Source organism: Passer montanus, unplaced genomic scaffold (genome assembly GCF_014805655.1).
Source record: "Passer montanus isolate IOZ18808 unplaced genomic scaffold, ASM1480565v1 scaffold3, whole genome shotgun sequence".
NCBI classification, from domain to species: domain Eukaryota; kingdom Metazoa; phylum Chordata; class Aves; order Passeriformes; family Passeridae; genus Passer; species Passer montanus.
In genome coordinates, this window is record NW_024367707.1 from 21,192,930 (window position 1) to 21,219,282 (window position 26,353).

General features: G+C 40.7%; 1 protein-coding gene across 3 annotated transcripts in view; it reads left to right on the top strand.

Moving 5' to 3' along the window:
- The window catches only part of AFF3 (AF4/FMR2 family member 3), a 323,532-nt gene extending 297,180 nt beyond the window's left edge, over nucleotides 1–26,352 (top strand). For all 3 annotated transcript variants that reach the window (XM_039714376.1, XM_039714378.1, XM_039714377.1), the window contains 7 exons: nucleotides 2,482–2,545; nucleotides 5,143–5,279; nucleotides 7,361–7,432; nucleotides 9,825–9,918; nucleotides 13,699–13,748; nucleotides 13,879–14,093; nucleotides 15,520–26,352. In XM_039714376.1, the coding sequence (XP_039570310.1) occupies nucleotides 2,482–2,545; nucleotides 5,143–5,279; nucleotides 7,361–7,432; nucleotides 9,825–9,918; nucleotides 13,699–13,748; nucleotides 13,879–14,093; nucleotides 15,520–15,641 (754 nt within the window). In that variant the 3' untranslated portion in view covers nucleotides 15,642–26,352. The remainder of the gene's footprint in view (nucleotides 1–2,481; nucleotides 2,546–5,142; nucleotides 5,280–7,360; nucleotides 7,433–9,824; nucleotides 9,919–13,698; nucleotides 13,749–13,878; nucleotides 14,094–15,519) is intronic.
- Nucleotide 26,353: the final 1 nt, after the last annotated feature.

A 26,353-nucleotide genomic window follows, 5' to 3' on the forward strand; every position in this document is an offset into this window, starting at 1 on the left:
TCATGAGCAGTGGGAACCTAAACAAAACTGAACTTGAAACCTTTAACTTTCTTTTTAACTCTCTCTTTTGAATTCTGATTAAAAAATCCCAGTAAAAAATTAAATTGAACATGAATTTTTGTTACTAAAATGGTACAAAAACATACATTGAATCTATTGGGCATTTCAGCTTCCATTTTCACCTAACATGCACATTAGTTTTCTGAATAGAAAGGTCATTAACATGTAGCAATAAATTGAAGAATAGTATTTCATAGGTGGCATAAAGACATCAGAATTTGACTTGGCATGTTTATTAATACTACTGAAAAAGTTCTGTTTAGGAAGCTAATAAAAATGATACCCTATCCATTTTTTCCCAATGCATCTTAATTTCTGCTAGGCATGCCCTGATTTTTAAATCAATCTTGTATTTTTCCTATGGAAATACTTAAACGTTCACATGAAGAATATATTTATGCTTTGCTTTAAAATGGCATTTTAATAGCTTCTTTTTTTATATTAGATTTTGCAAGCAGCTTAGTGCAAACCAATGATTTCAGTTTCTGTGTTATGCTTAACCATCCCGTAGCAGGGATCTCAATGAAAGTCTTCTTGGTTCAGGATCTCCTGCTAATACCTTCATTGCTAATCATAACTCAGGAGAATAAATCCTGCTGCAAGTTGAAAACCATTTTATAATTAATGTATAAATAAGTCCACCATAATTACATTGTGTTATCTCACTTTGTTTTTACAGCCTCTTACTATGCTTCAGACAAGAAAATTAGGCATATAGTGCAGGGTGATATACAGGAGGGAATGCTGGAGACGATGTATTTTAATGACCTGAATTGGACAGACTCATGTAAAAGTTCATCACTTTCATCATTTCAGAGAGATGAGACTTGATTTGTTGATTTGTTCTATTTGGCTTTGCTTTTTGGGTCAAGGGGTGAATGTTTGGAATGATGGCATTTGTCTGCCCAAGTCACTGTTAATCATGTTGAAACCCTGCTTTCTATGTGATGGCTAAACACCTGCCTGCCCATGGGATGAAGTGGATGAATTCCCTGTTCTACTTTGCTTTATCTGCTAGTCTGTCTTTATCTAAATGTGCACGTTTTCTTACTTTATTCTTCCACACTTTCGCTCTCCTGATTCTCTCCCCCATCCCATGGGAGGGAAGTGAGTGAGTGTGGGGAGCTGAGCAGCCTATTGGAGTTAACATACAACAGATTGCTGAGTGGCAATAACAACATATCATTTACAACACCAAGCTCTTAAAAGCACGAGTAGTAAAAACATCAGAATTCATACTCCAAATACTCGGGAATATCTCATTTTCTCTAGATGAGGACAAAGGAATGACACTCTAACGAATACCAAGAAAACTATTTTGCAAGTCAAAACTTCCCTCTCTGAGAGGCACAAGGATGTAGTAACCACAGTATAAGCTGAGAAGAATCAGGATATATTTTAGCCGAGTAGAGAAAGAAGATCACCTCCCACGTACATGATACAGGAAGAATCTGCAGGGTCAGGAAATGTGAAGACTTTTATGAGAGGCAATGATTGGAGATGTGAGGTTATGGTCTGAAATGACACAGCAAATGGCTGTTCTCCACAGACTTATATAGGTGCCATAGGGAGAGCTTGTGGGAGGAGATGAAGAAATTAACTTCAACCATGAGGAGCTCACTGATGTGGTGACAAGGAAACATCAGTTTGTTTCCAGTTTGAATTAGAGTGGGTAAATCTGGTTAAAAATGCACTTGTGAATTTCAGGACAGAAACAGAAGTTGAATTTGTACCCTGCAGTCAACGGGTCAGGTAGGTTAAGGAAGGGAAGGAATCTCCCAGATCTGTTTGAGGAGAAATCAATGGAGAAATTGGCACGAGGAATGCCAGTGGAATTGCAGCAGGTGGCCCAGCACTGAGTCAGAGATGAACTCCAGGAAGCAAAAGTAAACAGTATTCAGCATGCTTACAGATAAGAGGGACAAGAGCGAGATGTAGCTGTGGAGGCAAGCAGGTTCAGTGTCTGTTTTCAAAGTGGAGAGATTAAACACACACTTGTTTTGAGAGGAGGGAGAAGCCAAGGCAAATAACAATGTACATAGAGGAATAGAAAAAGAGGTAAGCAAGCACCAGGGAGAGGAGAGGAGAAGAGAGGACAGAATATCTTGTTCTGCTTAACGCATGTATCCATTTTGCAGATCAGAGCTGCACTAATTTGGGAAGCAGTTTATATAATCCATAAAAATGCATTTTATTAGCCTTTCTTTCCTTGAATCACTGACTTCTAAAGAATGAGAACAGCCATAAATGCTATTGTCTCCACAGGCAGCAATTTGAAAATAGAAGATGCATGGTTACACGACAAGTGTATTTTCTTCATAAAAAATGTTTGCAAATCAGGTTTAAAATAAGAGAAAAACAACCTTAAAATATTCTGCACTTCAGAAAATAATAAAATGTTTTCTTATTTTCCCCTGGTAGACCACGCAATGCAGATTACTTTATGCAGGAAGCTAAACGGAAGAAGCATAAAGCAGATGCAATGGTGAGAACATTTTCTTTCCAGTTACATTGCTCCAAATAATTTTTGTAATGCAGTTTCTTCATCAGTGCAGTATTCCTGGGGTAATTATAAAATCTATTATAAGGATGGCTAGGCTTGTTAAATTAAGAAATGTTTATATAATCAAATGTTCATAGCCCAATAAACTATGACTTAACAAATAATGACTTACTGAGATAAAGGCCTGGATAAATAAAACTTTCCATTTATCCTTTTGCTTTAATTAGTAACTATAGTAATGGATGCTGCATAAAGGATCCACATACCTATCTTTTCAGTTTAAGTAGCTGGCTAGGTCCTATAATTTCATGTCCCTCCAAATTTGGTCTGGAAGCTGAGGTATTTGCACTTTTTTTTAAAGAGCTTTGGCTTTTCAGTGCCAAAAGAGTCCTGGTTTCATGGCAGATGTTTCCCAACATAATCAGAAACACACAAAGAATTTTTGTAACCCTAGAGGAACACCTAGCACACGAAGTACTGTTGCAACAAACAGATTATTCTCCATGGCTTTGACCTGTCTAAAAATATAGCCAGAAAGAAAAAGAGGAATCTGAGGTTATATGGAGCACTGAAGAGATGCTTGTCTTTCCAAACAGATGGCTGCAACAAAATATGCAGTGCTGCAGCAGAGCTCTGCTTAGCTGTCCCTCAGTTCTCTCCAGGGCTGTGTTTGTCCAGTGCCACAGATAAGCCAGCACAACATGAGGTCTTTGGGATGGCAGTATATGGAGTGGGACCCTGCATTAGGGTGGCTGTCTTACAGGTGGGGGTAGCTGCATTCCTGTCTTGCTCTGTCAGACACACTTTGCTGCCATACCATCAGGAAAGAAGAAAGGTTTTTCTCAGCTGTGCAGAATGAAGAATGGCCAAGGAAGCAGAAGCAGGTCCTTAATTTAGAACACTAACACCGAGTTTTACACTCTACCTGAGTTTATTAGCACAAATTTCTATGGTTTATTCAGTTCCATATTACTCTAAAGTGAGTCTTAAAATCAGAAAATATTGTGGAGAAGTACAAATGGTGCATTTTAGTATGTTGCTTTAAACAGAATGGAAAGGATCACTTAATATGCAAAGGAAATTCTTAGCCTGGAGAGAAATGTTTTTATGGTAGACTCCCAGAAAGCAGAGTTGCCAGCATTATTCTCTGCTGTGCCACAAGTTTGCTGCATGAAAGTCACCTAGGCATGGTTTTAATAGCTTTCTATCAGTGTCAGGTTGAAATATCCTCCACATTCAGCTTCCCTACACAGTGGACTAGCACCTTACTTACACCTTGTAAACAGCCCTTTGCAGGTGCTTCCTCTCCCTCCCTGGCTGTGTAGGCATCCTGGGGAAAATGCCATATTGCCAAAGTGCCTCCAGGCACTTTGAATCACCTTGCTGGGCTCAACACCTCCTACTTTGGCACTGTACTACCTGACACAGGCACTCACAGTGAGCAGCTTGAAAATTACTCTAAGTCTCTCTGCTCCTCAGTCCCCCATCTGTGAAATTGGGATAATAGCACTTCCACCCGCACTGGAGCATCAGGGGGAGAAATATAATAAAAAGTTTGTGAAGTTCTCTGGTATGATCGCAGTGGGAGTCATATAAGAACCTAAAATAGATTGAAGCTAGTGTGCCATTCCAAAGTTACTATTTAAAATCTTTATCCTTTGGAAAAGAATAAGGTCCATTAACCTTTCACTGTGTGCATCAGATTTCAACCAAATGCATCCAGTCCATTAATGGGCTTTATGTACCGCAGGAGTTCTGACTGAAGGAGAGAGCAGTCAGGACAGAGAGGTATTAGTATGATTCATCTCTCTCTTCAGTTCAAAAATGAAATTCTGAGGGCAGATAAGTGGCATGTAAGTACACACGTATGAACATTAGACTCATATTTGCATATACAGTGTTACTGAGGATATGCATGTGTATGCATGTTAGTGCACAAATACACACACAAAGAAGTACCAAAAATAGGAGAAGAAATGGGACAAGGAAGGAGGATGGCAAAAGATGCTGAGGGAGCAGAACAGTCCCTGAAAGAGGAGGAGGATATAGAAAGCAAATTCCTGACAAGAGGAGAACAATGCTGAAAATGGTAGGGATAAAGAAGACAGGAGAACAGAGATGAGCCTTTGTACAAGAGTTAGTAGTCAAAGTATTTAATTCTCTTCTCTTAGTTATGATATCTGTTACCATTCTTTGCTGAGTGATAAAAAACTACACTTGCAAAGATGTGTGAAACCCTTTTTAATGAAAGATGAAAGGCTGGAACAAAAGGCCGCATGAGTTTGTGGAATTTCCAGCACTTGAAGAGCTTTAACAAACACTGTTGGGAATGTCCTAGGCATAGCTGACCCTTCTTTGGACACAAGAGTGTGGAGCAAATAATATCTATTTTCTGTATCTTATGATTTTCACTGATGCACAGGCTTTGATGGGTATTAGCTTTCTCACAAGAAAAATTGTGCACCTGAAGATATATCAACTTGTGTCAAGTTTACAATATTTGTTGAGAAAATCCCATCAAATGTAATGACATCTTGATGATTACACTACATCTCTGTGTCCTTATTTTTTCTCTCCAGGTTGAGAAGTTTGGAAAGGCACTGAATTATGCAGAAGCAGCACTGTCGTTCATTGAGTGTGGAAATGCAATGGAACAAGGCCCAATGGAATCTAAATCCCCTTATACCATGTATTCAGAAACAGTTGAACTCATCAGGTAGGAAAGGAAGGCCATGCACAACCAGAGGTTACTGTGTGCAAACATGATCATCTGCATTATCACCTATTTTTGTACATGCAGTAAAAGGGTAGAAGTGAACTCCTTACAAGGGCCTGGTTATTCATATGTAATGTATATGTATTATCTGTGATTTCTTTGGAAATTAAATCAAGAAACTGAAGAATAAAAAAAAATAAAAAAGAAAAAAGAAAAGAAACAAACAAAAACACGAACAAAAAACCCCAGAGATTTTCCTATTACTTGAGTTGCATTACCTCCAAGAATTTCATTATGCAGTTCTTGAGCTACTCAGTGGAGGAAACAAGTAATCCATAATAACAAAACATTCTCAGGGAGTGGTAACTTGAAAAATGTTGCAACACGTGTAAGATTGCTGTTTGAAGATTACCAGAAAGAAGATGTGAACAGTGACAGAAAAATGGACACTCAAAATCCATTTGATGTGTATGCCCTAATGTAGCCAGTGAAGTCAAGAGCACAGCTCACCCCACAGCTACCCCTACCTTTAGTCACCTTCATGGCTCTCCAAACAGGGCAGTCCAGAATTCAGTGCCATCCACAGTCCCTCTGAAGTATGTCTCATAAGTCCTTTTCTCCATTATAGCTGGTACTTAAAATTAACATTATTGGCAGTGTCATTTGTAGAGAAAACAAAGGTCAAAACCATTGCAGCAGCTGAGGGACTCTGCAAGAGAGTGACCCCAGACACACTAGTGGAGAAATCTGCACTGACACTGATCATTCCTCAGGACAGTCAGCCATGCAGTTCCATCCAGTCTGGATTAAGCTCATAGGAAGTAACACATTTTCATTTTTAATCATATCCATAATGAATCAAAGCTTCTAAAACAAAAGCATTCTTTTGGACTTAGTGTTGATGTGAAAATTTTCTCACATGTTAATAATTCCACTGGCGTTTTATTTCACTTAGGGCTGTCTTCTCATGCATTTCAGTGGATTGAGGCCAGCCTTCTAACTGGAAGGTCATTGAACAAAATCAAATACTTTTTTTTCTGAAAGAGAATAGTACATTCTATCTTTGCAATTTTTTCCTTCTTTTTTTTCCCCATCTCTGTAATTCCTCCCTTCTTTTTTTTTTTTTTTTCCCAAAAGGCAGAACGCTTTTTCTTTGTCCGCCCTGTCTTTTCTCATGGTAGTAAATATATGGTCCTAACTCTGGAAATGAATTTTGCTTGCAGATGCATAGCTTTCAATAATGTGTATAGCTGTGGCCGTTTTGTAATGTGAATTGCTGTTGATCTCACTGCAACTCAGAAAAATAAGTGGTTTGCTAGGTATGCCTGTAGAAGCAAAATGTTCATACTGAATCTTTGCACAGATATCAGAATTAGAGTTTGAAAGCAAAGGTAAGAAAAAATCACAATCAGGTAATTATGGGGAACAGGTATTTTTCTGGAAGTGAGCCCAGAAGCTCTGTGTGTTGTTCTAACCTTGTCTGTTGTTCAGGTATTCAGCTGGAAGCTGAGATTTCCAGAAACCAATTTGTGTTTGCATAGCACATACACTCTTGAAACACCAGTGCTACCTTTGTGGATCTTTAATATTTATAGAGTTTGAATGTAATGTCATGTGAGCAAAAATAGCTCTGAGCCACATGTTCCCCCTCTGCCGTGCTGTGCTCGGAGGAGCAAATCTGGGTAGACACACTCAGAACTGGCAGGGTGAGGTCAGCACCAGCTTCCAGGCAGGCTGTCTGCCTTCAAAAGCTCCAAACCCCTTTCTGCATGAACTCTGTGAAACTGGGTCTCTGCAGCAGCAGAGGTCATTTTGGTAGGACAGTGTCACCTTGCCAGCTAGGCTCCCCTCTGGACTGATGGATGATCAAGGGGGTTCACGACTGTTTAAAGAGTGCAGGGATGCCCTGCTAATGGCAAAACAGCTCTGAAACACAACCAGGAAAAACACATGTATGGCTGGTAACTTGAACAAATATGTATAAAGGGGCAAATCAAATGACATTGGCCAGCACAGCTCTCTGATCAGTAATATAAAGCTGTCTCATTTAACTCACGTTGACTTTTTTCTTCTTGCTTAAGGTATGCAGTGAGACTAAAAACCCACTCAGGCCCCAACGCCACGCCAGAAGACAAACAGCTGGCAGCATTATGGTTAGTAGATCAAGCTTTCCTCAAAAGGCTTCTTTTCTGCAGTGAGCCAGTTCTTGAAAATCAGATGTTGGATGCAGCCAGATAGAATTATGTTCTCTATTGAAATTAAGGGAATGCTTTCTTCTCGGGGAAGGTCCAGCTCTTGTATCACTGTACTAAGTCTGCATTCTGTCTCTGTAAATAAGCAATCCTTACTTATTTATTGATTGTGACAGGTTGGCTATGGTAAGTCAGTGTAATTAATTTTTAAATGCCTGATGGTTTGTTGTTTTTATGAGTGATGTACTTCTGTACCAACAGCTCGGTAAGTTCTTTTGTGGCTGACATTTTAGGCTCAATAATCATAAATTTTATTTATATTATATGAAGGGTAGTATGGTGATGGGGATAATTAAGCCTCTTGAATTATCTATTAGATTGAGATTTCTAAACATATATGTAAGCACCTTAGATTCTAAAGGACAGTTTCTGATTGCTAGTAAAATACTAGAATGTTATTTAAATCAATTTTTAATTTAATATCATTGTAGTTAATACATAAAATGCCTATTACATGGTTACTGAGTCTCAGTAAGTGGACATTTACAATCAGCAAGTGTGTTTTTAACATCTATTAACCATCTGTTAAAAATCCAAATTAAATGCATCTTTAGCCTCCATAAAGAAGGAGTCCTAATTAATCATTTTTATAAAAAGGAACAAAATATTCAGAGATGCTTTTTTTTTTTTTAATGCCCTTTCTCTGTCACTGGTTTTCTGTTCCATCGGGAGGCCCACAGAATGCATTAGTGGCGATTGCTTTAAAAATGCTTAGGTGGGAAAATGACTAAAGAACGGTTTAAAAAGGACACATAAAGCCATATTACAAAGGCTTGCTGAGAACTGCCGGAGCGCTTCGGTGCGTGCGGAAGCACATCCAAATTCAGGGAGCCGCTGCATCTGTTCCAGCAGGAGAAAGGTCAGCGCGAGGGAAAGCAGACGGAGCCTTCTCTGGGCGATGAATGGCAATCTTAACTCACCGTCTGCCAGCCAGCAGATGAGCTGACACCATTTGCATATGTGCTGTACCTGTGAAGGTGACAGAGGGAGAGCGATGGCGTGGCTGCGCGGCCGCCGCATCCCGCGGCTGCTCCCGGCGCCCGCCGGGCGCGCTGCCAGCCCGCCCGCTGCCGCCGCTTCTCCTGGGCACACACTGTCCTCCAGCGGCCGCGGCCGGCAGTGCACCGCCGCCTCCGGACAGCAGCCCGGCTGCCCGGCCTGGCACTGCGTTGTTCAGAGACAATTTGCGGTTCGGAGGATTCGCTGAGGTGTGGGCAGCCCTTGGGGAGATGGGGAGCACTCTGCGCTTCCAAACTCAAGGCACCTTCTAGTGCTCCGGATTGGCTCCAAGACTAAATACTGCTTTTAAAAACAAGGTTTCTGCTGCCAGAGGAAAAGCAAAACACTCAGAGATTTTGCTTTGAAAGCATCATTACTGTGGGGCACTTTTACATATGCCCCAGTTTTTGCACTTTTTCAATCCAAAAACCTTGCTGGGAAGAGGTGGTGGTAATTCTTAATTTGGAAAATAGACTGGTATACCTAAAGCCACTAGCAAAGAAAAGTGTATGTGTCCTGAATACTGACTGTTGTGGTACAAAACTATAGTCAATAGCTATTACTCTCATTTAATTATGTAGCTTTAAAGGTGTGTGGCACTCTGCAGACTAACAAGGAGCACAGGCACGGTACCAGTACAGCACATTTCAACCCACTGCTGATTTCCTCTGGGGACCAAATTATGCAAGTGGCCTGGGATTAGCCTCCAAGCTCCAGCACAATCTCTGTTCTGGTTTTCTTGGCCACTGAAATCTGTGCCAGATTTTTCTTTATCCCAGCCATCTCCAGCTGCTGGAAGAGACCACTGGGTGTACACAAAACACATCCACTATAACTCGAGTTCACTGTATCCAGGCTATTGCAATAATGTCCCAAGATAAGATATCTCAAAAAGCTGTTTATGCATTTTCAAGTAAAAATAATAAAAAAAAAACATTTAAAAAAAAAAAAAGTGTATGTTGAGTTCCAGGAGGTCTCTTTTCATGGAAGAGGCTTTTGATCAAGTGTGCAGACTTCAAGGCAGAATGAAGGCCTGGGAGCCCAGACCCTTCTGAGTATGGTTTGTTTAGTACCTCACTGGTAGCATTTGTCAGCATGACGTGCCCTGGCTGTAGTACCTAGGTCTGCTCATGGATCCATGGCAAAGTGTGAAAGACTGCCAACAAATGGTGATAAAAACTGTAAGCAAGGTGCTGTCAGCCTTGCACTCTGTATTAGTTTGAGGATTTAAGATATTCAGTGGGATTTGTGTTCAGGAGTCACCCTTAACTTTCTGCTCTCCCTTATGTTCCAGTTACCGCTGCCTGGCCCTTCTGTACTGGAGGATGTTCCGACTCAAGAGAGACCACGCTGTCAAGTATTCAAAAGCGCTTATTGAGTATTTCAAGGTGCATTTTTCATGGCATGTTTTTAGATCAATGTGTCTTTACAGGAGATACAGCATCTTACTAGAGCAGTAGCTGTGCTGGGATTAGTTTTTCCCCTGTGAAGTCAGTGATGTTTTACCATAGACTCTCATGGCAACATCTGAGCTCTAGTTAGTTCAGTTATCTTCACAAGGGTCCCTCTTTGAAAAATACACACTGTGACCCTTCACAAAGGATGATAAATTTGTTGTACTAACAAACAGGTATTTTCAGATTATTTTTGGTTCATTGCCTAGTGCTATCCAAGCTCTTTTGTGAATAAGTTTTGCAGATTTTTCTCTAAGAATCCCCTTTCGGATTACACTTCCCATGCATTGAAGATTTTGGTCTAGATCAGTCCTCAGATGCAGGCCTTCCAGTCAGCAGCATCAGTAGGTGGGACAGTGCAGTGGGACATCTTACCCAGGGAACTCTCAGAGAGCCCACACTGATTTCAGCAGGAGTTGCACAGAAGCATCAGAGGGCAGACAGACCACCTGCCATGTACTTGACATGGCACTCTTGGCTTCCCCCTTCTGCTTCTGCCTGTTACTGCTTCCATTTTTCATTTCTGACAAAGTGAAACTTCTTGCAGTTCAATCCATCCAGCATGTGATGTACAAACACAAAAATTAGCCTTTATCTTCCTAAATTTAAAAAAAAAAAGAAAATTAACATACCAGTGTTTTAAGACAAATTGCTTTGCAGGACCTGAAGAGCCATTTGTCTTTGAACACAGGGCTCATCTGTTGGGGTTTTTTTTGGACAGAAGAACCTTGAAATGAAAAACATCCATCCTTCGACATTTTGTTAATAAAAAAATTCAAATACAAGCACGAATGCTTATGACCAAATTCTGAACACATGAAGACAGGGAAGGGAATTGACAGATCTGTTATTGTCAAATGGAAATTGAAGTCAATGTAATTGCTTCAAAAATTTAGCATTATATAATTCAACACGTTATGTTTCTCTAACAATTACTTGATTTCAGGGGAAAGAAATATGTGCCTATTGAAGTACTTCATTTTTCTTGACCAGTTCAGAGAATAGCTGTATTAAGAACAGCTCTCAACCATATAAAATTTCTCCTGCTAGCAGACAGAGACTGTTTCACAGCAAATATAAAATGGACTTACACTCTACTATAGCTAAGAAGAGTTTGTTTCTTTGCAGAGCTCCTGCTGACACAATGATAGCATAGCTTCACATTAGAAAGTATTCTCACCTTTAAAAGCAAAAATGGAAAAAACCATCCATTTTCTATAATTTTCAGTGGAAAACAAGCCAGCTCTCCACTCCTTTAATATTTGGTATCTAAAAGCTTTCAAAACCAAGTGACATGAAATGCTGACTGCATTAAGAACTTCCTCATATATTATCAATCAGACAAGGATTTTTAATCACACATTTGCAGGGAAAATTGGACATACTTTTCTTTTAGAAAAGAAAAAAATACTATTTAAATCTCCTTTAGGTAATTTATTTCTGTTATAGGAAAAAAAATGTAGCTGGGAATTAGAAAGAAGGCCCAGATATTCAGGGGCCAGGCACATATGAGAGAATAAAGAAACCAGGAGAATGGGTTGCAGTAGGGAAAGTGGGATAAGAGATCCCTTACAACATTATACTCTTTAGAATCCTTTCCCCCACCCTTCTGGTGCAGAACTGAGAGGAAACTGAAGCAATATACCTAAAACATGAGAAAAAAAGTGTGTGGGAAGTTGTACAGTAAGGCAAAGGTTGGTTACATTTACAGTGGAAGTATCCTTGACTCCAATTTTCAAATTTTCCTGCTTCCAGCTCTGTAAGTAGACAACAGGCACTCAGTAGAAAAAAAAAAAAACCCTCTGAAGGAAGAACCCCTTGTGTGACACTCCAAAGCTTAGTTTTCATATCATGTACCTGGGACATAGAAGACTCAGTGTCAAAATGCGGGAAGAATGACAGGGTACACACAACACTGGCATGATCACTGCTAAAATATAGCCAGTGCTGGGGTGCACATAAAAGATGTAGAAACCCAAGACGTAGTTCAGAAGACACATCAAAACTGAGAAAAAAAAACTTTTTTAAAGAGAGGCTTAGGGGATGTGTCCAGTTTGGTGCCGAATGGGTTAAGAGATCATTGTGTACATGTTAACAGAGCTGATAATTTGCAGATTACGTGCAGTTTTGCTGGCTTTGGACCAACAAAATCCAGAAGATAGCACTGAAGTTAGGAAGATTCAATCTTGAAACTGTAAAACAGCTTTCTTTTTTTTTTTTTCCTAATTGTGAGGCCTGCTAAACGTAGAACAGGACACAGAAGAACAAGGAGGATAAATAGTGCCTAAGAATTTCTATATGGCTATCTATCCTTTCTAGAAGGAATAAAATAAGATAAATTTTTAAAGTAATTTAGTTTCCTTTAGAAGTGCCATAATTGGTGAAAAACAGACATTGCAGATTGTATGCACTGCAGGATTATTCCTGGCCTTGAAATCCATGACATCTAATGCCCCTTGTTTACCATTTTCCTTCCTAAGCCGTGAGAGACCAAGAGGTTTTGTACTGCTGGTACTGCTTGTAACTCCTGCAGTTTACAACTCCTACAGCCTTGCATTTAAAGCAGTATCCATAAACAGATCTCAAGCTGCAGGACTTTGTCTGCTCTCACATGGATGTCAAGAAGAGAGGGCTGTTCTCCAGTACACAGTTGCTTGCAGGTTCAGCTTCAGGGGAGAGCACAAGGAGGTTACTTTTCTCTGAAGAATCAGGCTGGCCATTTCTGAATGTGAAACTGTGGGTGGGATGGACTAGAAAAGCTTGGTTTCTTAGACTTCATTCTCACAGCCCTAGGACTAAATCAGTCACTTGGGAGAGGGGTGGAGTTTTTCCCCAGGTCAAATGGTCAGGAACCAGTGACTGAATTCCATTCAGCTCCTGGAATTTTAACTACTAAAATAATTTTTAAATTATAAAATCATTTATCCAGTCTCCATTACTGCTGACACCTGAATTTCTCCTGCTTTGTAAAAACAGTGCTTGCACAAGGTAGTCTCTCCTCAAGCAATTAAATTATTTAGCCTAAGTACAGTATACCAGAGAGTGTCTTAGTGACTACAGGTATAAAAGAGACCACAATAAATTATCAAATGGCCCCTTCTGGGGTTCTCTGGGGAATTCTTCAGCTATGAAAACCACCAATCTTCATGGGCAGTCTCTCCGACCTTGTGAATGCTGCCATGTTTGGACCAAGGGGAACAGCTCCACAAGGAGCAATCATGAGCAAGAATTTTGAGCCTGGTGGTTAAAACACCCATCTGAGCTGCAGATCCTCAGATTCACATCCCTGTGGATGCCAGGCTGAGCAGATTTGAACAGTCTTGCAAGTCCTAGGGGATTGACATTTGTTATTAGGGGCAGGAGAGTGGGAGGAAATCTTTCTGATTTTCTTCATCACAAGAAATTCCAGCCTAAATTTTACGAAGAGTCCTGCAGCATTTTTTTTCTGAATTCCTAGGATTTCTGTGAAAAGTTTCCATTTCACCTAATGTTTTTCTAATCAGTCCCTATGCCAGGGTGTTGAAAAGGCTATGTTTCAAGTCTGTTCTGTAGCACTGCTTCATCATAACATCAAACTAGGCTGACTGGGTTTATTACTTCATGAGATACAATTGCATGCTTTCTTTACATTTCTGTACTTTTATACTCTTTAATGTTTTCATTTTATAGTATCAAATAAATTATATACATTGTGAATTGCTCTTTCCTTTCCAGAATTCATCAAAAGCTGCTCAGAACCCGTCTCCTTGGGGTGCCAGTGGAAAGTAAGTTGCACAGAATCTTATATCAGACTGGCAGTTAGAAATTGTATATTTTTACCTGTGGTATGTTCTGATACTCTTGTGTTTTTAATCCCAACACTTTTAAAATAACTGTATTAACCCTGGTTTCTAGGAGCACAGGAACTCCATCACCTATGTCCCCTAGCCCTTCTCCAGTCAGTTCTGTAGGATCCCAGGGGAGCACAGGGGCCCCTTCCCCATCTCCTATCATCAGCATCCCGCAGCGCATTCATCAGATGGCTGCCAACCACGTCAGCATCACCAACAGCATCCTGCACAGCTATGACTACTGGGAGATGGCTGACAACCTGGCCAAGGAAAACAGAGGTGAGCGAGGCAAGGCAATGGACTGTTCTAGAAGACTGTCACATGATTTGGATCAGGAAAATAACTATTTTGATATGAAACTGTCTGCAAAGTAGGACTGCAGAGATTATTTCTCTCTTCAGTCTGCTCTTAGTTTGTTCCAAAACAGCCCAAAAAGGCAACTTTGATAGCTGTCTTGCTCAGAAGAGCTGAGCCAGCACTTGTGACAGACAGGTCACAGACTTGGCTGTGAGTAGCACTTCCTGCCATCTGTGCATTCTAGAGAGGAAGGTTTGTGGGAGGTAAGACAGCTTCCTGCCCCCAAAGTCATGGAGCTGCATGGGATGTGTTTAGCCAGACCACATCAAAAAGCAGGAGCACACCTCCTTTCTGCTGAAGGAATGGACAGCCCCTAGCTTTCCCCCATCCATAGCAGACACAGATTGAAACAAGGTGCCAGCAGCAGACTTCTCTCAGGTGAACTGGTTTCCACAAGCAAATGCTTCAGCATCTGACTTGATGGTGAAATATTCCTTAGTTCTCAGGCTAATTTGTGTGCAGGAGAACAGCCCTCTTTTCTTGACATCCATGTGAGAAGGGCACCTAAGTGAAGGTATGTAGATATGAGTTGGGGATCTCATCTCCCATTGCAGTTGATGGAGCTTTGTTCATTACAAACAGCAGTTCATAGTGCTGTTTAGTACACCCTGAAAGGTGTGTACTAAACAGCACACCTTTCAGGGTGTACCAAAAAGGGAGACAGGGATACAATTTACTGAGGTATCCTTACGTAAACTGCCACTCCAGAACTCTGCACATCCTGTCTTAGATCTGCCAGTCCAGGCTGTACGTATCAACTCCCTGAGAGCATCTAAAATTGGCACTACATGCCTCTGAATAGACAACTGAATTCTCCCTATCCATGGCACAGGGGTTGGAACTGGCTGATCTTTAAAGGTCCCTTCCAACCCAAACCATTCTGTGATTCTAAGTCCTGACTGGCTAGTTAGCAAAATTACTCTTCAGGCTGAGTTAGCCATGTTGTACAGGCATCTATTTCTCTGTCATGGTAGCTTAAATATCTAGCATATCACAATTGTGTCATTGGACACTTGTGTGTGGACTTTTTGATCTACTTGTCCTCAATCTCAGAATAAATCTTGCCCAGAGTCTGTTTGCTTTATCAAGACTCAATGGAAATTAATGAAAAGCAAAGCTGAAGAACTCACTGCTTTGTTCGTTAAAAAGAAAATTGTTGTGCATCAGCCTGTAACATCATGAACCATAGGGCTTTAAAATTAATCTCACCAGCACTAAACTTTCATTCCCATGGAATGTTCAGCCTGACTCAATTTGCAAGAGAATAAAATCTGTTAAAGGGTGACAAGTAGCAAATAAAGATTCACTCTTCTGATGCTGAATCTCTGCAATTTTTTTGTCCCTGCAGATTTTTTTAACGACTTGGATGCATTGATGGGACCTATCACCTTGCACAGCAGTATGGAGCATTTAGTCCAGTACACCCAACAAGGACTGCACTGGGTGCGGAATAGCGCTCACTTGTCATAATGACTGTGTGCCATTCACACGGACAGTATCCCTTTCATGGATAATTCAGTTATTCTGGACACTGTGCTACAGAAATAGTCAGCTACAGCATTGATCCAAACAAAGGTGAATATTTCTTCAATATTGAGCAAAATTCTTCTGAGTGTAGACGTGTACGTGCGCAGAGGTACAATACACAATGACGTCTCTTCAGAATGAATTGTTCTCTATCACTCTCCAAACATTTTCATACACTAGAAATACTATAAAGAACTGATCTTAATGCACAAATATACCCTTTCTATTCTTGTACTGAAAAACTCAGAAACCAAAATCTTATGGGTTGATTGAACCAAGTGCAATAAGCACAGATCCCTATTCAGGAAAGCTCACAATAGATTCTTAACTTTAAGCTTGTACTGAAATCCCAATGATTTCAGCAGAGCTTAAGCACATACACAAGGGCTTTCCTGAACTGGAATGAATGAGGGCAAATCATAGACATGGAGAATTTTTACTGCGAGCATGGACACGTCACAGAAGTTCCCATATTAATGTGCCATCTCCCTGTTACTTCTCCACTGGAGCACAGACAGGAGGTGTGTATTCCACATTAAGATGGAGAAAGACAGCATTCCTTCATGTGCAATAAGTTTCAACAAATTGCATGCATTTCTTTTCTCCTGTCTTTTTAAATAACTTTACGTCTCGTTCAGCTCCTCACCAACAGTGCAACCTACAGTATCAAGCAAAAGGAAGGCCTGAAAACAGATATGCTGATAGGAAGAACTTAGAAGAGATGGTGGAAAATTGCATTCTGTTACTGACAGTAAACAGATAAGGGAAAATATGGCAAACAGTAATCCACTTAGGAAGGAAAATGTGTTAATTTCAGCTGCACACACAGAGAGACAGATATTTATAACAGTTGTTGGCTTTGCATGGGAAGGCTTCATCCTGCAGATTTCGACTTTCATATCTTTTTCATCTAGCAGAAGCTTGCAACATTTTCTTCCAGGCTGTATGGGAGCATTACATGCAATTTCCTTTATCTGGGAAGCTGAGTTTGCTGCTCATCAGGCTAAGAACTGTTTCCTATCATAATCCTCTCACTCTTCATGCATAATCCTCAACTAGGCTTTAACGTTTCTTGATTTATGGGATGTTTTCAGTTCCTGTTGACAGGCTGTGTTTTTCATGCCAGAGAATTAATCCCACAATAACTGGAGTTTAATTTGGGTCAGATGAGGTCAAGGCCAGTTCATATCTGCTTGAACTCAGTGCATTTTTGTTCATTTTGAGTGGTTTTCACATATTTAAGAGTTTTTTCCTATATTGGAAATATTTTCTTTTGCAATCAGATTTGCTGCCTTTAGCAGCAGCTAAGGCAGCAAATCAGCAGCTCCAGTGACTTTCAATTGACTGTTCTTGTCTGAGACATTAGTTGAACCCTTTTACTGTTATTTTCTAATCTAATTTGCTTACATATTAAGAAATTGTGAATACAAAAGACTTCCAATAGAAGATACAAGTAGAAGTAGCCACTGATACAAATGGTTGATTAATTGGTACTTGCTGCCTTTATTTTTCCATCCCCCATTTTTGAAGAGCTGCATTTTGAAGAAAAGATACCAAACAATATGGCACAATTTCTCAGTCAAATGTCTTTGGTAGCACAGACTCCATGCACCCCATGGTAAAGAGTGGGCTTATGAGCACACTGAGCCCCGCATAGCTGTGTTTTTCTGCCGAGGCTGCTCACCATAACTCCAGCTATTGCTCAGACTCAGCATTCACTGTGTTCTCTGAAGCAGCCGCTGAGGAACTGCTCAGCCCCAAGCCATCCTGGGCCAATATTTATGTGCCCATCGGTGCTCAGATACTTCCCCCCAGGAGAATGCCTGTGGCTGTGGCCACCTCTTAGCATGGACTTGAGTGTTACAACGTGGCTGGCTTTAGGAGAGAACATGTCCTTGCCTTTAAATGACAAAATACGTGACCTCTGAGTCCTGCCGTCACCCTTAGCCCTGGCTGTCACCCACCCCAGAAGGAACACACTTTGTTTCGTCACAAGTATCGTGGAGAACTCGATCGGTGCCTTTCTGTTTATCCCTTGCCTGATCTCCGGCTGTGGAAGGAAGTCTGTCAGGATTTGCTAGACTAGCAGCAACGGATTCTGTCAGCTGCTTCAATGCCATCCACAGGTACTGCAGGATTTCTCCTCAGATCAGGAAAGTGAAACTCCAGCTAGATTAGCTTCTGTTTTCTTTGACGGTGCCTATGATGTTTATCTTCAGATAAGTTTGGGGGTTTGGGAGCCCTTTCTGATATTTAATGTTGAGAAATTTTAGAAGTAACATATATTACTTGCCTTAAATGGAGTTTAGTTTTATTGCACATGTGGCATTTGAGTTTCAAATATGGAACTTTGAAGCATGTTTATTTTACTAAGATCGGGATATTTTTCTTAATCATTATGAACTCTTTGTATGGATATAATATGTCAAGAAACTTCAAAGAAATGCAAGAATTAATGGTGTTTTGTTGTAACATTTCCAAGTACTAAGCATCTCTGTAGATGATTGTCCTTTCCTGTACATTGTTCTTATATTGAGTTATTTCAGCTAAAAAACCTATTGCTTCCATGGAAATCTTACTGATTTTTAGTTTTTGTGCTGGCATCATCTGTGTTGTCTGATGAGCACACTGAGCCTTAATTTCTGGTGGTGCAACAGGATGAGTGGATTAAAGGGTTTGGCCTTCTCTCCATAGGGTTTCTTGCAGCTGTACTATTTTAGCGAGGTTATTTAGAATCCTCTTCTGTGCAGGCTATTTGCTCTATAGGATTGCTGCTGATTGGATGTCTGAATGTGGCACAGTGACAACAAATGCTTAATTTCATCTTCTTAGGGACTGGTCTGCAAAAGTGCATGTGACTTCAGGTCTGGTCCAGTTAAGCATATGCACCACTTTAAGAACCTGAATAGTCTTAGGCATATCACACTGTGAGTCAAAGATGCTCTGTGTGTTTTGGATGGGACCAGAGGAGGCTGTCCTTTTTTGCAGTTCCATGAAATACACTAACTTATTTTAATCTGCTGTAAAAGTCCAAGAACATGCAGGCTTCTTTAGCCATAGCGACATTCAGGTTCAATTTTGGAAAGTAAGAAATCATTCTGTACAAATCCAGAAGCATTATGCCCAGAGGAAGAGGTTTGCTTACAAACAGAGGCTTCTGAATCAGTAAGAGTTCATACAGGAATGGGAATGGATGCAAAGGAACTGTGTATTGCAGGTGGGCTTGACAAATCCAGAATGGCCTATAGGATCCTCACAGACAGCAAGATCATACAGAGCCCTTGGCCTTAAAGCTTTATAGTATGGCATGGTGGCATGAGTGTCAGGTAAGAAGAAAGCATATGCAGAGGTTCGAGTGTGGTCAAAAGCCAGGCATAGTCCTTCCTGTCACGTGGCAGGATACCCAAACCCCTTGTTTGCCTATTTCTTTTGTTCAAATAGCAGAGCTCCAAAGGAAGAGATTTTAGTGAACAGAAGACCTTAGGTAAAGGAGGTTAAGAGGATCAAGCCCTAAGTGTAGATACAAACTCATATGTATATACTGTAAATCTAAATAGTAATAAAAGTCACTCAGCATGAAGGATATTACTAGTGCCTACCATTGATCATCAAGTACTCATCACTGAGCAGCCATATCACCTAAGAAGTGCAGTAGCTGTTGTCAAAATAATTTGTGTAGCTAATTAATTTATATGAAATGCACCTTTGGGACTGTGCCATAGTATCTCTTTTGTAATACAAATGTTCAACCATTTTTCATGGCTACTGATTCAAATCTGAAATTTCAGGATATCTTTTCTTCCCCAGATGAGGACATATACTTAGACCTGGCTAATCTGTACTTAGTTTATTTATCCAAGAGACTTTAGTAGTCACCAGCCTTAATGCATGTACAGTATATGCTATTCACCGACTTAGTTGTAGGTTTTAATCCAAATGAAATTAGAGTTTTCAAAATGACTTGGATTAATGGCATCTGCCTAGATATCCCACAGATGTGACATCAAATGATTCATGACTTTTAGCAGGAAAGTTTGAATTTTATGTAAATAACAGTGGATAAATTCCTTGATCTTTTTTCAAGACGATTTTTTTAAAATTAAAAGATTGTCAAAGCAATAGGATTTTTTAACTCTCCTAAATTTTTGGCAGGTCATTGGTTCCTGGTAAAAGCTATATTAAGAATATCTCCTTCTGCAATATGCCTTGTCTTTACATAATCCTCTTAATGCTTAATATGTCAGAAAGAAATGTTTCTTGTTCACAGCAATGGCAACATTTCCCTCCCCCATTCAGTGAGAATCCTCAAACTAAAGAATAAAATCTCCTGGCACAATAGAAATACAAACAATGACTGAAGTATACAGACTTATTAAGGTAACAACAGACCTAACATGCCTCTCATTTTGTTATCTTTTGGTTATCATTTCCATCACATATTTGACCTCACTGTGTTTGAAACTAAAGAATTAGTCTAGTTTTCATGTCTTAAAAATGCCTGGTTGATCTGATCAGTATCATAATTATAACTGTTAGATTAGGATATGTGCACCAAGGGCTCGGAAGGCATGTAACCATAGATAAATTTGTCAGAATGTATTCAGAAAAGCATTCGGATGATCTTATGTCTGGTATGTCTCAAAAAATGTGGAACTTTGTCTCTGAGCCAATATTGTTAGCCTGAAAATTCAGCTACTTTACTCTCTCACAAAGCTGCTGTTTGCCCTCAAAAAGGCCAAGCCTCCATTTAGCAGTATCACTGGCCCCAAGCTGTAAATTGCTCTTAAGGTTAATTAACAAACTGAGAAATTCACTTGAGGTCCTGTTTGTGCTAACCTGACTAAAGCTTCAGACAGGAAAACACTAAGATTTAGAGCATCCATTGGTCTTTCAAAAGACTATGGTTTTCTTCAGTGAGATGGGTGAGATCCAGCTGGGGCTATTTCTTCAAGTAATTCCTCTGCCTCCATTTGCTGTCTAGGCCTGTTGCTCTTGGTAGCCTACAGGTATGCCTCACTTTCAGGGGTGTTTCCTACTTTGGCAGCCCAAGCTACCTTTCCAGTGGGGTGCTGGAACATGGAGCAAGTAACTCACAGGTTGCATAAAGGGCCTGGCTTTTGCCCCCAAAACCAACAACAAATACACCAAGGCTCCTTCACTTTTGCAATTTGTGTAGCTTGAATTTCACACACTGCAGCTTGAAGCCCAGCCTTATCCCTTCTGCCCTCAAAGAATTCCAGAAAGTCCAAGGAAAACAACAGAATTAGGAGAGGAAAAAGGAGATTTCCTCTGCCCCATGGCACTTAGCCATTTCTGGGAGCAAATACAGTGAACAGCATGAATGATAAGGCACTCAGGTCTCATGTTTCTCATATGTACTAACACAGGGATACTTAACATTTATCTGCCTCATAGGGCTTTATGAGAATTAATTAATGTTTGCAAATCACTTTGTATCCTCAGAAGGAAAGTGCTGTTAAAGAGCTATGGAAAAAACTGCTAAGTACACTGGATGAATTTCACCCCTGAGTCCAGAGCTACAAGACCCACAAAATCCTTAAATACTATGTAAGCTCTTGGTGTAAGCACCAGAGTGTATAAAACTTGTGCTTAGAGCCGAGGGGTGTCACAGTCTAGGTGAAATTGCCATGCCCAGAGTATCTATGACTTTGATCCTGGCAGAGAGCAAGAATCACAATAGTATATAATGGGACAAACAGCATAGATTAACAAAGTGCTGCATGGCCATCCTAGGAGTTTCATATCTTTTTACGTCTTTCAGTCACTTCGTATTTCTGCAAAAGAAATTTGTACAAAGTATGTTCCTCAAAAGAGCCTCAAGTGTTCAAATAATTTATTAATCCGAATCCAGCCTCACATAACTTCAAATCAATGGAAATTTTCTTTTAGCATAGGTCATTGCAGAGAACTAGTTGCCTAACAAAGCATTTTTTTAAAAAGTCTCTCATGACAAAATGTGTCTGATTTTGATGCACATTACCAGTAACCAAAGTGGGAAATCAGAGATTGGTTGGGAACACAATGTTCTCCCACTCTGTGTGGGAGTGACCTTCCCAAATCACACCATTGTTAGACAGTATCCCCAGGGCAGACTTCTAGCTCTGTTCTGACACATTACTCCTAGATGTTATCAATAATGCAACCAAGGACTGAACACCAGTCAAATCAACAAAATGTTTCTAACATGGTTCATGTTATTCAGTCAATACTAACAAGTCCTTTCTTAGCAGCAGTTATCCTTTTCTCCTCCACTTGGCATTCTTATATATGGAATTCTCACCCTGTCAACAAACATGAAAGAAAACATTTCCTGCAGGAACAAGCTAGACATAGAAAACATTTACCAAAGGACCGGCCCTTCTTATTATTTTTCTCACTTCCATTTTAGAATATACCTCTATTTAAAAAAATAATATTTTCCTTTGCAGTTTAGATTTATCATAGAATAATAGAAGGGTTTGAGTTGGAAGGGACATTGACGATAATCTAGTTCCAACCCCACTGCAGGGGCAGGGACACCTTTCACTAGACCAGGTTGTTCAAAGCCTCCTCCAGTCTGGCCTTGAACACTTCCAGGGATGGGGCATCCTGTTCTTCTCTGGGCAACCTGTTCCTGTGTCTCACCACTCTCAGAGTAAAGAATTTCTTCCTTAAATCCAATCTAAATTTACTCTTTTTCAGTTGAAAACTGATTCCTCTTGTCCTGTCACTACAGGCCCTAGTAAAGTCCTTTTCCATCATTCTTATACGGAAAGACCCTTTTTGTACGGAAAGACCACAGACACGGTAAGATCTCCCCAGAACCTGCTCTTCTCCAGGATGAATCCCAGCTCTCACAGCTTGTCTTCATAGGAGATGTGCCCCATCCCTCTGACCTCCCATCTTCACAACCTCCCCTGAACCTGCTCCAACAGGTCCGTGTCCTTCCTGTACCGGAATCCCCAGAGCTGAGCGCTGCACACCAGGTGGGGTCTCACAACAGCAGAATACAGGGGAGAATCACCTCCCTCAACCAGCTGGTCATGCTTTTTTAGCTTTCTGGGTTGCAAGGGTACATTTCTGGCTCATGTCCAGCCTGTCATCCACCAGCACTCCCAGGTCCTTCTCAGCAGGACTGCTCTCAATCAGTACATCCCTCATCTGTATTGATACTGGGGCTTGGGCAAACACAGGGACAGGACCTTGATGGGCCTCATGAGGTTCACATGAGAGTCTTCTCTCTCTCAAGGTCACTCTGGATGTCAAGGTCCCTTCCTGCAGTTCTAGACATTTTCTTCCTCAACTCCATCTCCCAGCTTGCAACATGCAGGACAAGGCAGAGTAGAAACTGGTCACATGAAAAAGGTGAAAGGCAGTACAGAGCTCTCCAAGCAGTTCAGGACCTTCCTGCTTTCTTCTCATTCCCACCTCATCTGTGGGATTGGCATCCACCTTCTCCCATTATTTCTAGCAAGAGAATTCAGTTCCCTCTTGAGGAAGGACGGTGAGTGCTAATGAGTCCATGGACAGTTTTTGACATCTCTTCTGCTCTGCAGAGAAAGGCAAATAGGAGGGACCAGTAATCTGGGGACCAAAAACTGGTAACTCAAATAGTCAAATACCTTGTGTGAAACAGCAGTGCTGCTGGAAGGGGCCATCCTGGCCCAATGCCTTGGCCCAACTGTGCTAGCAATCCACTTGAGTGAGCTTTGCCACTTCATGGCCCTGCAGTAGAACTAGCAGGTGCTGGTGGTCTCACCTGTACCTTCCTTAGGCCATGGAGGATACAGTCAGCCTTGGAACAATTCACTGAGATTAAACAGGAAAAGAAGGTGGAATGAGAGAGAAAAAGGATTCTGATTTAAACACAGGAGTTGGAAATCACCTCATCTTATACTGAAGGTCTAAAATAAGCACAATTAATCTCACCCTAGAAATTCTTGTTTGCCCCCACTGGCTAAAAAGGGGGTTTAGGTAACAAGCTCAGATACAGAAGTGCTATAAATCCCACCCCAGGTTTACAGTCATACCTGTTGCTGACAGGAATACCTGATGAAATTGGTAAATATCTCAGGGTGGGCTGAGGCAGGATGGGGCTGAGATCATATTGGGAGGGAGCACATATGCAGGTAAATAAGCTTGTGCTAAATACATTTATTTCTCAGATATTTCAAGCATATGTTTCAGACTTGGACCACCTCTTGACCACTCTATAATTTACTAGGCCTAAATACAGAGTAGATCCTTGAGAACTGAATGTGCACCTTTTTCTATCAAGACTAATGAAATATCAAATACATTTTACAGTTTCCTAAACAATTGCAGGCACTTTTTCCTTATGTTGCCTGGAAGTAGAGCTGGCCTCCTTTAAAAAAGGATAAAGTTTTTCTATAGATGATGGAAGATATGAGATTGGTTTTGAGCCTAAGTGAGGCCAATATTACTCTTTTTATGGAAATTCAACAGCGTTTTTCAATTCATTATGTGCAAATGGGAATTTTATCTGTGATGAACAGCCTGTAGGCCACACAGAGACACCTGTAGCTCATGGCCTGCCAGCAGACCAGTAGTCCCACAGCAGCTCCTAGGGCTGGCTTCCCTTGCTGTTGGTGGAGCAGAAGGAGCAGTGGTGTGTTGGGAGCTCCAGAGCAGCCAGGTCACGGTGGGCTTGCGATGCCAGTGTCTCTTTCCATGGATGGCAACAGGAGGGGCAGGAGCCAAAGCAGAGGAGCCAGGCAGTGTGAGAATTGCTCTCTGGGCAGTGATCCCTGGTCCTCCTGTGCAGGGGCATTGTTCTGTGCTGACCATGGCAGATGGAGATGATAGACAGAGTAACAAATCACGGCTGCACACACATACTGCTTTTGGCAACTCCCTGCCTTCCTGGGCATATTATTTATGGAAACCTGGACTGCAGCAGTGTCTGCTGGCCAATGCCATGTTGCAGTAGCCATCCTACAGAGACTCTCCTTGGAGTTGCCACCATGCAGAAGTCAAAAATAGACCACACTGTGCATAGGTGAGGGAAATAAATGGGTGGGGAAGACAGTACAGGGTGGTTGAATTAACAGGAGGCTTACCTGTGTCATTACTTCTCCTGCCAGTCGCAACAGTGACAGGGTTCCCTCCCCATTTCCCATGCTGCACGTAGCACCAGTGGCTGAAAAGGCAGTGTGGCAGTCCCAGTGTGGGATCAGCTGTTGGCTGGCAGTGCAGACAGCACACAACAAGGTACTGGCGCATTGCGACCCTTCCCCATCTCCCTTTTCACACAGCGAACTCCTGAGCGAGGTTCCCTGGCCAGGTGAGCTACGCAGAGACCAGTTTATGACTAGAATTATGTTTGTAACAAACCACAGAGGTTCATTTCCATATTTCGTTTCTAGCAACAAACATCAGCAGATTTTTTGTAAAATTACTCAAGTCGAGATGGCTTTGTTTGCAGCTCATAAAATAACGCTCGTGTTGCTCTCTGAGGACGTGCTACCCGAGGCCTCCCCCACCCTGCTACAGCAGTTTATCTTTCTGCTGACCATAATCCCACAATATGTCCCCATACAGCAGGCAATATTGTTTACACAGGTTAATAAACGAAGTATTCTGTACAGTAATTTATGCTGTAAAGTATGTACATATATCACAGTAGCAGTCACAAATGCTTTAAACTGCCTTATTTATTAGATTGGCTAGCATTTTTCCCTTTGCTCCAGAATACTTTAAATTATTTTTATCTTTGCATTAGGTATTTTTTTAGTTGCTGCATTTTGACCCAATTATTGAAAAAAAAAAGTTTTTACAATAAATAAATATCTAAAATTTAAGTAGAAATAGCAAAATCACTGCCCATCCAACTAATATAGCTCTGATTATGACTACAAATAAATATGGTATACTCTTATCTGTGTATCATAGTATATGCCAGAAATCATATTCCACTTGTGATCAATACGAGCAAGAGCTTTAGTAACTTTCACCTATTTCATTCTTCCATTGTGAGACAAAAATATAATAAAATACTTAATGTAAAATGTCCCCTGTGAGAGCCCTGGTCTTATTCCTCCCTCAGGCAAAACTCACATTGGCTTCAGTGGGAGATTTACCTAAGTACAACATAGGGACATTACAAAAATAAATACATGGCATATAAACAGTACTTGTGCTTTGCAGTCAGTCCTTTCCTCTTTAGTGAGAAACATAGGGTAAATGCTACATCTGTAATGCTCCTCTGTCTCACTCCTTCCCTTCTGCTCTACAAGTAAAAAATTGGGATTTAAAACCAATTGTACTTGTTCTATTTGCTCAAAATAAATAGAAATATTTTGGGGATCAGTTCCAAGCCAAACTAGAAAGTAAAGAAAATGTTGCTTTTGTTTATTTTCATGTTAAATTATGTTACACAATTAAACAGGATAATGCATACAAAAGGCAATGAAATTATTAATTACTTGTTTTACTGTTTGGAGATTTTGCTATGTCCACAGTTCATGTAAAACTCATGTAGCACAGTTTCTGGGATGGTGAAAAATCCTACTGTAATGTAACAGAATGAGCCTTAAGGATTTGTAAGAATAAGCACTTTTATATTAAAAAGCAAATATTAATTCATCAGTAATATTACTTTTTTAATGTGACAATAAACCATGAAATCAACATCC